At 35.8% G+C, this 14497-nt stretch overlaps 1 protein-coding gene across 1 annotated transcript in view; it reads right to left on the reverse strand.

Moving 5' to 3' along the window:
* Positions 1 to 14497, reverse strand: part of TRIP4 (thyroid hormone receptor interactor 4) — a 51570-nt gene that overhangs the window by 36855 nt on the left and 218 nt on the right. The window contains exons 2-6 of the mRNA XM_020882392.2: positions 8580 to 8749; positions 7016 to 7140; positions 5731 to 5943; positions 3681 to 3759; positions 708 to 837 (exon numbers count right to left, since the gene is read on the reverse strand). Of these exons, the coding sequence (XP_020738051.1) occupies positions 708 to 837; positions 3681 to 3759; positions 5731 to 5943; positions 7016 to 7140; positions 8580 to 8749 (717 nt within the window). The remainder of the gene's footprint in view (positions 1 to 707; positions 838 to 3680; positions 3760 to 5730; positions 5944 to 7015; positions 7141 to 8579; positions 8750 to 14497) is intronic.

The raw sequence follows: 14497 nt of genomic DNA on the forward strand, positions 1-14497 counted from the left end.
AAGTATATCTCATGTATTCCTAGCAAATGATTTCAAAGTAGTAGGTGCATATAACCAAAGGATTGTAATGCCAGGAACAGACATATTCAGTTGCCACAGTAAGAGATTCAGGGTCTTTCTAAGGATTCCCACATGGCTACTTGAGAAGTGAGCACACACATACTATTCAAACATTCTTTACCATTAGTTGGGTTTCAACATACTTTGCCCAAAAGAAGAAAAAAAATTAGAACTAACAAATCCATAAACCTCTCTCCTAAAGAGAGGTGAGAGGGCTAAATGACAAAAGCACAGGAGTATAAAACTCAATTTAGGGACATTATTAAATCAGAAAATAACTTTATAGTGTCAGAGGAAAAAGGGAGAGTAAGTCATGTGTCCCCATGAGATGGTATCAACGCTCTCCCAGAGACAGTTTCTTATGGAGTATCCAGCATACATTGACTGAATTAATGAATGCCTTCAAGTGAAACAAAGTGGGGAATTCCATCCAAATCAACTTTCCAGGGGGTACACAAGCATTTGCCAAGAAACAGAACATGTTGCAGGGTAGGTCCTCTTGGTGGAAGCCTATCTTAGTCAAACATGATTCAAAACAAGCGGCTGACCTCCTACACAGAGCATTTGCTCTTCTTTTGCGGCAGGTAGAGTGCCAAAATAATGGACTACTCTACTTCTTAGCCTTTTTAATTCTGACCACATCATACCTAGTTCTGTCAAACTCTAACAGCTTGTCTTTATGCTTGATAGCCTTCTCCAGACCAGATTTAAATCGCAATTCTTGATGAGGAAGAAGGTCCTTGGTAGAGATGTCCACTTTCCCAGAATTCTCTGTCCCTGAAATTCAGTAAGGAAATCAAATGGTGTCAATGTATCATACAAATTAGCTGTATCATGTGCAGCAAAGAAAAAAATATCAGAAGGTATGGCTGTGTTCCTAATTAATGATAGCCTTCATTTTAATGGAAAACAAACAGGTACCACAGGCCACGCTTTACTTCCTCAGGCATCAAGCAGCACTTGAAACACAGTAAGTCCTCAACCAATGTTAAGGATCCACTCCTTTCCTTACGGGAATGTGGATTACTAAGGGTAACAGACTGTTTTAATAAAACAACATAAAAATGCCTTATAAATAAAAAACTTCATTGAGTAGGGCTGAATATCATCTTTAAACTACTTCTATATATCAAAGTTAAAAACTAAATAACAAAAGGAAAAAAGAGAAGAAATTTCAGGAAAGGAACAGAAATCAACAATGAGAACTTATCAGATGTTAAAGCAATGATGACAACTATAAAATTACATATTATATTACTTAATTCTCACAATAGACTTGTAAGACAGTTTTTATTATCTTTATTTTATGGATAAACAAACTGAAGTTCAGAAACATTAATAAATTCACCAAGTTCGGGTAAGTTAGAAATTAAAAGGTAGAAACAAAATTTAACCTTAGGTCTAACTCTAAGGCCCACATACATTCCTCAGTCCATGTGTTATCTCCCTAGTGACAACATACCATATATCTATGTATCAGAAAAGATACCCATAAATTATGATAGAATCAAGATCTAAAATGTGTTAGGAAAGCAACTAGGCTATAATGAAGGCTTTCTCTTTACCTAAAACTCCAGGCCTACTTAAAGTCCTGTCAAATCTTTCTTTCAAAATTAAAAAAAAAAAAAAAAGAGATTGCTTCTTGTGTTCTGAATATAAGAAAAGTACTGGGGCTTCCCTGATGGCCCAGTGGTTGGGAATCCACCTTGTCATACAGGGTATAAGGGTTTGATCCCTGGTCTGGGAAGATCCTACACGCCAGGGGGCAACTAAGGCCATGTGCCATAACTACTGAAGCCCACACTTTGCAACAAGAGAAGCCACCACAATTAGAAGCCCAAGCACCAAAACTAGAAAGTAGCCCCTGCCCACCACAACTAGAGAAAGCCCATGCAGCAATGAAGACTCAAAGCAGCCGAAGAAAAAAGGCACTGAGAACTACCTGTTTCATAATGACCCTAGAGAAATTCTAATGGAAAAAGTATGGAGACATGTTCTACCTCATTAATAATCATTTAAAAAATGATGACAATAAAAATAAAATAATATGAAATGTCAAAACTCAATAGTGATAGGTTTGGGGGTAAAATACTACTTGTTGTAGACTAGCACAGTATTGGAGAAGGCAATGGCAACCCACTGCAGTATTCTTGCCTGAAAAATCCCAAGGACAGAGGAGCCTGGTAGGCTGCCGTCTATGGGGTCACCAAGAGTCGGACATGACTGAGTGACTTCACTTTCACTTTTCACTTTCATGCACTGGAGAAGGAAATGGCAACCCACTCCAGGGTTCTTGCCTGCAGAATCCCAGGGACGGGGGAGCCTGGTGGGCTGCCATCGATGGGGTCGCAGAGTCGGACAAGACTAAAGCAACTTAGCAGCAGCAGCAGCACAGTATTTTGATAAAAGAATATGGCATATGTGTCTTTTTTTTTTTGTTTTTGGCAAATATGTCTTAAGTGTCAAAAATGATCATATTCTTTGACTCAGTAATCCCATTCCTAGGAATTTATCCCAAGGAAATAAATCAAAAGATACAGTATTAACAAAGTGGACCGTTTGTGTTAACATTTATAATTTGGAAAGAGTAAAATTATCCAGTAATGGGAAAATAAATAATCAAATTATAATAAATAAACTTAATGACTATTTTTAGGCACTAAAAATTACAAATATGAATGGCAACATAAACAATTACAAAATATCAGTTAAAAAAGGAAAAACATAAAATTCTGTATACACTATGATTACTACTTCATAATACCAACCAATCTACCTACATTTAAAAAACAACTATGAAATAAAGCAGGAATGAAGTATCTGCACAAATAGAAAGGGCTGAGTAGATTGTTTTCCCTTTAAAAATGTCCTTAACTAATTTTGTTATGCTTTGTTCAATTACAAAAAACTGTGAAGAGCTGCAGAAAACGGAGAGTTCCTGTATGACTTTGACTCCTCTTCCTTTAATGTCAGTGCCTTATCTTACACAACCATAGTGCCCTTGTCAAACGTAGGAAATTAACTTCGGTACAACATCATTAACTGCATTACAGACTTCACTTGGATTTCAACATCTTTTCCACTGATATTATTTTTCTGTTTAGGGATCCAATTCGAGATCCTACACTGCAATTAGTTGTCCTTTCTCCTTAGTCTCTTTTCAAATTGTGACAGTTTTTCAGTCTTTCCTTTTCTTTCATGATCATGCACATCTCCAATTCTTAAACTTTCATCCAATAATTTCAGCATCCATTGGTGGATCCTGCTTGTAGCAATTATTACTACTGTGGTGTAGAAATGATGATTTTCTGTTCCCACAATTCCTTCATTTTATTAATTGGAATTCTGTAAGAGCAGTCCCTTTTCCCTCATTTATTAATTATTCAGTTAATTCTTATTATATTCTTTGGGTTATAATCCAATAGTATTATTGTTACTATTATTTTTTTTTGCTCAGTGTTAGGTGGTTTTAATAAGAATATTTTTTTTTAAATGCTTAGAGAATAAATGAGTAAATAAACTGCATCTTACATACCAGGATACAAGTAAGAGAAACAATCACAGATACAACAATCACAGATCCATCACCACAGTGCTCCAATTAAAAGATTGCTGCCTACCTGACATGAGCTTCTTCAGTAGTTTCTGGCTCTTGTTTGAGTCACGCTGTAAAATATCTCGTTCTTCATGAGTACATACCTAATAAAGTGACAAAACATATGATCCAATAGTTAAAAGATATTGTTTGCTTGATATACTTAAAAAGTAACCTCAAATTACACATTAGATACAGCAATAAAATGATAAGACTGTCAGTGTTTTTTAATCAAGACAAATACACCAAAAAATATATATCCAAATGAGTTTCACCCTAGTCTCTTTCCATTTCTTCCTTCTTTTATGAACCATACAAAAAACTGATGTCACTGCAAGTGTCCCTAAATGACTAGTTTAAAAAAAAAGGCTAATCTACTTTCAAAATACAAAAATTTGCCACCACTAAGAATACAGAAAAATACATTTTTAAAAAAGTCTTCCATTTCTAATCATAAAATTCAAGTCTTACGAGTGAAATTATAAGCAAGTATCTTATTTATTTATTTTTGGTTGCACCACGTGGTAATGGAAGCACAGAATCTTAACCACCGGACCACCAGGGAAGTTCCGCAAGTATCTTATTAAAAAAAGTCAAAAAAAGAAGCAAAATACAGTGCCAACAGTGAAAACTAGTCTAGCTTTTACGTGTATTTTCTTTGCCTTCAAACATTACCTACTTGTAAAGTGATAAACATATTAAGCAAAGAAAAAATTATATTATAAAATCACTTACAAGTAATAAGGTATTTTACTTTAAAAAAGGAGTTACTTAAAAACAATTTCATACTAAGCTTAATTAACAAAACTGCAAGATTTCAAGGCCAATCTGCTTTACATTACTTTGTTTCTTTTTTTTTTCCTAGAAATAACTTTATTTTTAAAAAGTAATATAGAATTATATGAAAGGCAGCAAGCATGTAATACTTGGATAAGACAATTTTCTTAAAAAACTTACACATAAGAAATGTGTGTGTTAGAAATTTTAACATTAACAGAATGCATTTAGAAACATTACCAAGAATACAATTTGTAGCCAAAGCTTTTTTGGTTCCTACTAGTAACGCCTTTTTAGCACTTAAGTATGCTGCTGCTGCATCGCTTTAGTCGTGTCTGACTCTGTGTGACCCCATAGACGGCAGCCCACCAGGCTCCCCCGTCCCTGGGATTCTCCAGGCAAGAACAGTGGAGTGGGTTGCCATTTCCTTCTCCATACTTTGTTTCTTGAACAGAAGGATCCAAGGGACCTAACAGAAAACACTGTACTTTGCTAGCAGTTGCCTGAGTGGCACATGGGAGCTCCGGCCAGCAGCTGTCGGGTATTTCTCTAGAGAAAAGCCCCATATGGGAGGATATTTGCTACTGTTTTCTGAACATTTTTGATATTAGATACTACATTTTTCAGGTCATCCACTGTCAATCAACTTATTATCTGAGTATATTGAAAAATTAAAGGCCCCACAAGAAAAGGGAAAACAAAGCAACACAAAATATGCTTTTACCAATAGCAAATGCCACTGTTTCTGCTAGTCAGCTCAACTGGCAGAACAAGCCTTCTAGACAACTCACTCGGGTGTTTGTAATTACAGCTATACTTTTGAGATCACTCACTCAGATAATGAAGCATTATAAAAAGAAGGTGTTCTGGAAAAACAAGCTATAAAGCCCTGACGATTTTGTCACAGTGACTCTGCATCCCTAGAAATATGAGCCACATCTGAGATCTGACAAACATTTTTGACATTTCAGGCCCTAAAGTTTTCCTGAATTGAACTGAATCTGACACAAGACTTGGGATTCCTCATAATGTATGTGATCAAAGTCCTTCTCACAAATAGGCCTCATTCTAGGGTATCACCTTGGGTTTTTGACTAAAGTTCGTGCTATAAGAATTTACTAGTAGCATAGCACTGTAAATTAACTGTACTTCAATTAAAAAAATTTTTTTTAATTTACAGGACACCTTAGGGAAGAAATTTACTAAGAAAAAGAGAACTTACTAGGGGTGTAAAAAAGTCAAAAGCATAGTAAAAAACCAAAACCAAAGCATAGTAAAACAGGAGAGAAACAATTTACCAGAGAACCACAAAATAAGCAGGGGCCAGAACCCTCTTGTTCACAGACAATCCGCCCACAGATCAGACAGTTGTTGATCAGTTTGTGCTTCTGGCCCAGGCAATCACAAGGGTGGCGACCTGGAATCAGGACTGCAAGCTTGTCCTGTCCCTCTTTTGTATATAAACTGACAAACTTCGTCTTCTTCTTCAAGGAGCTGCTGTTGTCTTGTGCCTAATGGTACAAAGATATCAGAAATAACATCAAATAATTAATGACAATGAAAGCAGTCAGGAGAAAAAAAACCTCAGTTCTATTCAATAATAACTTATAGGGACTTCCCTGGCGGTCTAGTAGTGAAGCTCCCACACAGGGGGCATGGGTTCAATTCCTGGTTGGGGTACTAAGATCTCATACCTGAGTGGTGAGGTCAAAGAAAAAAAAACTTTGACAATTGGATAGGTAGTATCTCAGGGGATTTAACGTGTATTTATTCGATTATTAGTAGCATAACCAAGCATCCTTGTTTGCCCAGGACTCAGTGGAATCTCAGAATATAGGACTTGTCAGTGCTAAAACCAGGAGAGTCCAGGCAACTAAGGTGACAAACTAGTCACTTAATTGCTGGTAAGGATAAACATTTTTAATGTTTATTGGTCATTTGTATTTTTTCTTTTGCTTATGACAGTCTTTGCTCATTTTATTCCAATTAACAAAAGGCTTAAGACAATTTTTTTTTAAGTTCACATTATTTTGGAAACCCTTCTCCACATGTTGTTGCACAGTCACCACAAATGAATTTTTTGATCACTACTCTTTCATCTTAGTGTAACTAACTACCCTGAATATAAATATTTCTGCTTACTTCATGGGGCTACTTTGGGAGCCAAGAGAGAATATGAAAGAGCTCTAAATGCTAAATAATGATGACAGTGGTGGTAGTAGTCAATGTTCTAACATAGGAACATCTTAAAACAGCTAAAGTTCAAATTAATTCTTTCAGTACAAACCCACAAAAAATGTTGAAATTGAAGCCCTGATGCATTTCCTTAAAATATTTTCTATTGTATCTATTTATAATCACTAAAAATGTCCTTAAAATACTAATTTAATCAAGCTGCAAAAAACAACAACAAAACCAAACTACCATATAGAAAGGAATATGCCATCATTATCACTCTTTAAAATTCATACACTTGTTGCAAGTTGCCATTCTAGACTAGTGTATACCCCTTGTTCTCTGAAATGTATCAGGTGTTTCATCTTTTCCATAGAGCCAGAAAAAGCCTCATTTCTGAGCACTCACCTTGGCCAAATCAAAAGGTGTTTTGACCTCTGTGGTTGCATCAGGCTCAGTAAATGCAGGAGCTTCCTGTTTGTTTCTCCCTTTCCGCCTACTCCTCTTCAGTTGGTCTCCTGATCTCTGGCCTTCTAACATTTATTTAAAGAAGAAAAAAACATATGTGTGTGTGTGTATATATATATATGTACACAGATAGATTAGAAATAGTAGGATTCATTGGTAAGTTAATAGCTAATAAAGGGAAGGCAATGCTTAATATTTAGAGTCAAGAAGTCAGGCAGGTTTTTAAATTATCTCTTCCTCTCAAATCAGCATTAAATTCAAACTATCATTTTTCAAGATTACAGTCAATGATAAAGACTACTGGGTAACATTAAGAAGTTAAATTATACTTACGCCTGATTTACATTGCATGGCAGAAACCAACACAACATTGTAAAGCAATCATCTTCCAATTAAAAAAAAAAAGAGTATAAAAAAATTTTAAAAAGAAGTTAAATTAAATAGAATTCCCTCGTTGCCCAGTGGTTAGGACTCCAGAGTTTTCACTGCCAAGGGCTAAGGCTCAAGCCCTGGTGGGGAGACCAAGGTACTGCAAGTCATGTAGTATAGCCAAAAACATAGAAGTTAAATTAAAATCTGATATTTTAGACTGTATAACAATAATGACTTATTTAGTTTGGTGCTCATCTTTAGTACTGTCTAACTTATTGCTGCTGCTGCTAAGTCGCTTCAGTCGTGTCCAACTCGGTGCGACCCCACAGACAGCAGCCCACCAGGCTCCCCCGTTCCTGGGATTCTCCAGGCAAGAACACTGGAGTGGGTTGCCATTTCCTTCTCCAATGCATGAAAGTGAAAAGTGAAAGTGAAGCTGCTCAGTCATGTCCGACTCTTAGCAACCCCGTGGACTGCAGCCCACCAGGCTGCTCCATCCATGGGATTTTCCAGGCAAGAGTACTGGAGTGGGGTGCCATAGCCTTCTCCTGTTTAACTTATTAGTTACTTGTAAATGCTACTCATACTGAAACTGGTCAACATTTACTTACATTATTGTATAAAGTTTTTCTTTAATCCATGTTTCAAATTTTTCAAGTTACTCTGAAGCTACAGCTGTATCTACAAACAAGTGTTTTTGTGATATTTTCTAAGTTGAAAAAGTCTGAACTAAAACAATATTCATTACAGATCAAGTAGAACTGAACTTGGGCTTCCCAGGTGGCTCAGTGGTAAAGAATCCACCTGCTAATGCAGGAGACTCGGGTTTGATCCCTGGGTGAGAAAGACCCTTTGGAGGAGAAAAGGACAACCCACTCCAGTATCCTTGCCTGGAGAATTCCATGGACAGAGAAGCCTGGAGGGCTACAGTCCATGGGGTTGCCAAAGAGTTGGACATGACTTAGCTACTATACAACAAGAGAACTGAACTAAAAACATGTAAACACGATTCTGCTTAAGTTAGCTCTGAGGGAATATGGGGTGATAGAACATATGCAACCCTATAAACCAGCCAATTTACCAATATTTTAACCTCTAATTTATATCAGCTAATCACATTAACTTAACTTACCATCTTTCTTGAAGGACTGCTGCAGAGCATCAGAAGTCAACTCCTGATCATTCTTTTGCCATTTGGTTACAAGCTCTTCTATAAATTGACCTTTTTTGCCCTCATTTCCCTGAAGGAGGTCAGTAACATATTCTCTTATCTCTTCAGCACTCTCAATGGACAAAACATACCTCAAGAAGCAAAGAAATAAGTTGTTAAAACAAAGCTAGTTTATACTATGTGTTTCAATAATCATAACAGAGATCAAGGTAGTAAAAAACATTTATTAATCCATTAGAGTGTTTATTTTGAGCCAAGTTCAAGGTTAGATGATAGGGATATAAATTTGATTAGGACAAAGACTGAAGGCAACTAGTTCATAGTCTTAACTTTCATGTTATCTTCTATTTCTAGAATCAAATCAGTGTTTTGAAAACAGGCTTCTGGGGCTGTCCTTAACATAGAAATACTTTTTAACCTAAATGGGAAAATAACTTGAAAAGAAATATACAGGTATCACTGAATCACTTGCTGTATACCTGAAACTAACAAATTTTATTTCTAGAATCAAATCAGTGTTTTGAAGCTAGGCTTGTGGGACTTTCCTAAACATAGAAATACTTTCTAACTTAACTGGGAAAATAACTTGAAAAAGGACACACACACACACACACACACACACACACACACACACACAACTAAATTACTTTGCTATTTACCTGAAACTACCATAGCATTGTTAATCAACCAGACTCCAACATAAAATTAAGTGTACGAAATAAGTATTTGTTTTATTTTTTAAATTTCTCTACTCTGATAGCAGCAGAATTTTTAACATTTTGACAAACATTTCTGAAGGTCATAGAATAACGGAAAAATTGTCCCCCCTTTTTTTTTAAATTAAGATCACTTTGCAGGGTCTAAGCCTGCACGGTCATTTTTATGGTTCCATACTACCGCGCAAAGCAAGAACTACCTATGTCTTGATTGATGAATGGTTACAAAGCTACATATACTTGTAAAACTGATCAAATTTTACATTTGAACAAGTGACTCTACTGAACAAAACTTATATCTCAATAAACTGTTAAAAATCACTATTTTTTAAAAAACATAATATTTTCCATAACTACACATCGGCAGTATTTTCCTAGGAACAATACAAAGTACTTAATTTTTATACTGTAAAACCTAAAATCTCTTTTTTTTGCTAAAAATATGTATACTACAAGCTAACCAGTTACTGATTTAACATTCTTAAAAATTATAAATTAAGATTGGCAAAAAAAAAAAAAAAGATTAGCATCATATCAGAATGAGATCTACTTTAAGAAAATAGGGTGAGGGGTTTCGAAAAGTGAAATCTAAAAGGGGTAGGAAAAAAAAAATAAATAAATAAAAGGGGTAGGAGTACAAGTCAGTACTTTTCTATAAACCAATCAGACAATATATTGAAAGTGCCTTAAAAACAATCCAGTAATTCCATTTACAGAACTCTCTAAGAAATAAGAGACATAGGAATTTATGCAAAAATGTTAACTATATCATTATTTGAGTTAGCAAAAAACTGGAGGCTATTTAAACCTTCATTAATGCAAGGGGCAAATGAATTCAAGTTTTTGGACTTTACAAAATCTAATATGCGGTCACTAAAAGTGAAATGTTTGAAAAATTATTATTTTTTAATCATTAATCTGTTTACATTGTTATTATTATTATTATTATTATTACTTACCATGTCTCCAGGCTTGGGTGATCTTAGTTTCCTAACCAGGAATTAAACTGTGCCCTCAGCAGTGAAAGCTTGGAGTCCGAACTACTGGACCCCCAGGGAATTCCCTAAATAATTACTATTACCTGAGGAAAAATGTTCTCATATAAAGTGAAATAGTAGGACAACCCATATAGTATATGATCTCAATTGCTATAAAAGGAATGTCTATATCCATAGACTTGTGTGCAGAAAAAAGGCTTCTTTTTTGTAGAAAACCTTCTAAGGTCACACATTAAAATGATTTCCACTAAGAGAGATGATGAAAAACAGTTGGGTTTATTTTCTTTATTCCTTTACAATGAATATATTTTGGAAATGTACTACAATATGCATAGGAAAAAACACTAAAAGAGAAAAAGAGTTATCTCTGGGTTATGGTATTATGGTAATCTTGGTTTTCTCCTTTACCATTTGCTGATTTTTTTTTAGTTTTCTACAGTGACTATGTTACATCATTAGAAAAGTGAAAAAATTCAGGTATCAGACCATGACAGCATTACATGATCTGAGGAAACTGTAATATAGACACACTGGTATGAGATGCAAGAAAAATTATTACAATAATGATATAGTCTTTGAATTAAAAAAAAATTATGTAATTGTCCCATCCTTGGTAGTAAATGTACTAGGTTCTTTACCTAATGTGATGGCTGATTTACAGAGTCAGAATCTATAAGAGAACAAGCCTGTGCCTTTGGGCCTCCTTAAGAGCATCTCCTAATCAAATACAAATTTTTACAAAATAGACAACTGGTTTTAACGAATTTTAAGGTTTAATCAACTTGATCCCAAAACTTACTAGGCCCCATTAAAAGATTAATCGGTATCAAGAATTCAGAGCACTGCAAAGAACCTCAAAGTGTCATTTAACTCTGGAATATGCAAGGCACAAGGGAATTATTTAGAGCTTTAGAAACAATTGAATAAATGTCATATTAAACATTTAACAAAGAATAATAAAGAGCAACATACATCCAACTGTGTTAAATATTAAATCTTAACAAAATAGATCCAACCAAAACTAATGCAGACGGTGGAACAAGGTTTATTTTGCTAACTCTGTGTACAGACCTTATTGTCCCATAAATGAGTTACTGATTAGGAGTAACAACTTTATGCTGTCTTTTTAAAAAATTCAGGCCACTTGTGTCAAACTGTTCAAGTTAGCACACTATTATAGTATATCTGGGTAATTCTCAATTAAATATCAGGCAAGACAAGGCACAGCAAATCTATACAGCAAATGCTTTCACCATGGCATCATAGTTTGTTGTGCAATAGCTAGTGAAAACCTAGAAGTGGTTCCAACAGCACTAAATTATAGGTAGTTTTAGTGCTTGTTTATCTTTTGGACAATTCTTGTCTAACTTATATTTATAGATATTTTTAAATACAAGCAAGTGTACAGCCATACTTAGTGCTGCAACTTTAAAACAGAAATTTCTGATCACTCCTCTTTCAACTGTGTGGATAAGTTTAACCGAGGAAAATCTAAGGCTGCAAAATGAGCTATTAAACCACAATCTATGAGAATCAGAATTTTCCTAATACTGTATAAGCAACACAATACAACTGGATTCTGAGACTGAGAAGCCTGCAACTATCCAAACTCCATTGTTGATGCATCAGAAATAGCCTCAATCTTTTTTTCTTTTAACTGATAGGTTTTTTTTGTTGTTTGGTATATTACAAAGCTCCATTATTTCATTTGACAGCATTCCACTGCTTGAAAAAATGTCTAAAAACGACTTAACTTGATCCTGCCTTCAAAGAAGGGTAAAGCCATGCCATCCAATTTGACTGGATTGGTTTTCTTTTCTTTAATCTTAAAAATATCTCTAAATATTTAAAATTTTAAAAAACTGACATATAGTTGATTTACAACTTTGTGTTAGTTTCAGGTGTATAGCAAAGTGATTTGGATATGTATATTTTTTTCAGATTCTTTTCTATTATAAGTTATTACAAAATATTTAATGTAGTTCTCTGTTCAGTTCAGTTCAGTCGCTCAGTCATGTCTGGCTCTTTGCGAGCCCATTAATCACAGCACGCCAGGCCTCCCTGTCCATCACCAACTCCCAGAGTTTACTCAAACTCATGCCCATCAAGTCGGTGATGCCATCCAGCCATCTCATCCTCTGTCGTCCCCTTCTCCTCCTGCCCCCAATCCCTCCTAGCATCAGGGTCTTTTCCAATGAGTCAGTTCTTCGCATGAGGTGGCCAAAGTATTGGAGTTTCAGCTTCAGCATCAGTCCTTCCAATGAACACCCAGGGCTGATCTCCTTTATGATGGACTGGTTGGATCTCCTTGCAGTCCAAGGGACTCTCAAGAGTCTTCTCCAACACCACAGTTCAAAAGCATCAATTCTTCGGCACTCAGCTTTCTCGATAGTCCAACTCTCACATCCATACATGACCACTGGAAAAACCATAGCCTTGACTAGACGGACCTTTGTTGACAAAGTAATGTCTCTGCTTTTTAATGCTATCTAGGTTGGTCATAACTTTCCTTCCAAGGAGTAAGTGTCTTTTAATTTCATGGCTGCAGTCACCATCTGCAGTGATTTTAGAGCCCCCAAAAATAAAGTCTGACACTGCTTCCACTGTTTCCCCATCTATTTCCCATGAAGTGATGGGACCAGATGCCATGATCTTAGTTTTCTGAAGGTTGAGCTTTAAGCCAACTTTTTCACTGTCCTCTTTCACTTTCATCAAGAGGTTCTTTAGTTCTTCTTCACTTTCTGCCATAAGGGTGGTGTCATCTGCCTATCTGAGGTTATTGATATTTCTCCCGGCAATCTTGATTCTAGCTTGTGCTTCTTCCAGCCCAGCGTTTCTCATGATGTACTCTGCATATAAGTTAAATAAGCAGGGTGACAATATACAGCCTTGACGTACTCCTTTTCCTATTTGGAACCAGTCTGTTGGTCCATGTCCCGGGCTATATAGTAAATCGTTCGTTGTTCAACTATTTCATATATAGTGATATGCATTTGTTAATTCCACACTCCTAATTTATCCCCTCTCCCTTTCCCTATGGTAACCATAAGTTTAGTCTTCTACATCTGTGAGTCTGTTTCTGTTTTGTAAATAAAAGTCATTGATGTCACTTTTTAGAATTCCACATGTAAGTGATACAATATTCACTTAACTGGGATTTTCTGATAATATATTACCTGTGTTCAAAATTACCCTTTAAAATAGCCTCTCTTAACTCTCTCCTTTCAACAAGACTATTTTCTCCCAAACTCAGAAATTCACCTAACTTCCTACAAAAGCCCTACAGCTGCAATTTAAGTTTCAGCATCAATGAGCAAGGAGTCAAATCAAGAAACATTTCTAGGTTCTAAAGTTCACTTTTTGTAGAAATTTTTCCCTACTCTTGAACTCTGCACTGACACCTAACTATCTTTTAGCTCTCAAGTTAAATTCATCCCTTGCAATTAATCTCACGAGTTTCTCAGACCTTAATCAGACTCCTTTTTCCGATGCTCCCCAATAACCTGCACTTCCTTCACCTCAGCACTCATCTTTGCTGTCCCCGCACTTGCTATGCAGTAACGAAAAAAAAAAAGTTAAATCAATTGAAAGCAGATATTAAATCAAGTCACCATTTCCACTTCACAAGAATCATAAATTATTAAAGATAATCAGTGTTAATTATTCATTTTACAGATGAGGAAACTAAGGTACAAAATTGGAAGCTAAGTTGCCTAAGGTTCCGAAACTGGTGAGTGACCACAGAAAATAGAACCAGGGATTCCCGAGTCAGGAGGTATCTTTGCACAGTACCACGCCACCCTTTTTTTAAATTTCAGGCCCTATTTGATACAAGTAGGACTGGGCAAACTATTTATAAAATGTTCAGAGCAAGGAATTTCTGAAAAGACAACTTGGCTTGCTCCTTCTCTCCAAAATGTATAAGGAAGGATAATTAGACCTAATTATCAGGGATTTGGCGTTTTCCTGAGGAAAGAAGGCCCCACCAGCCGATTGTGGAGCATGACATCCTATTCCAGAAGCTAAACTATAAAGCCGGAGGTCATAATTCGGCGCTCGGAGATAAGACAGCAGCCCTTTTATCAAATTTCTTCATTCTCATTAACTTTTTAGTCCTTTCCGCTTCCCCGTTTGCTTAGTCAGTACACATCCCAGAGCTCCTTCC

Source organism: Odocoileus virginianus, chromosome 6, assembly GCF_023699985.2.
Source record: "Odocoileus virginianus isolate 20LAN1187 ecotype Illinois chromosome 6, Ovbor_1.2, whole genome shotgun sequence".
Lineage (NCBI taxonomy): Eukaryota > Metazoa > Chordata > Mammalia > Artiodactyla > Cervidae > Odocoileus > Odocoileus virginianus.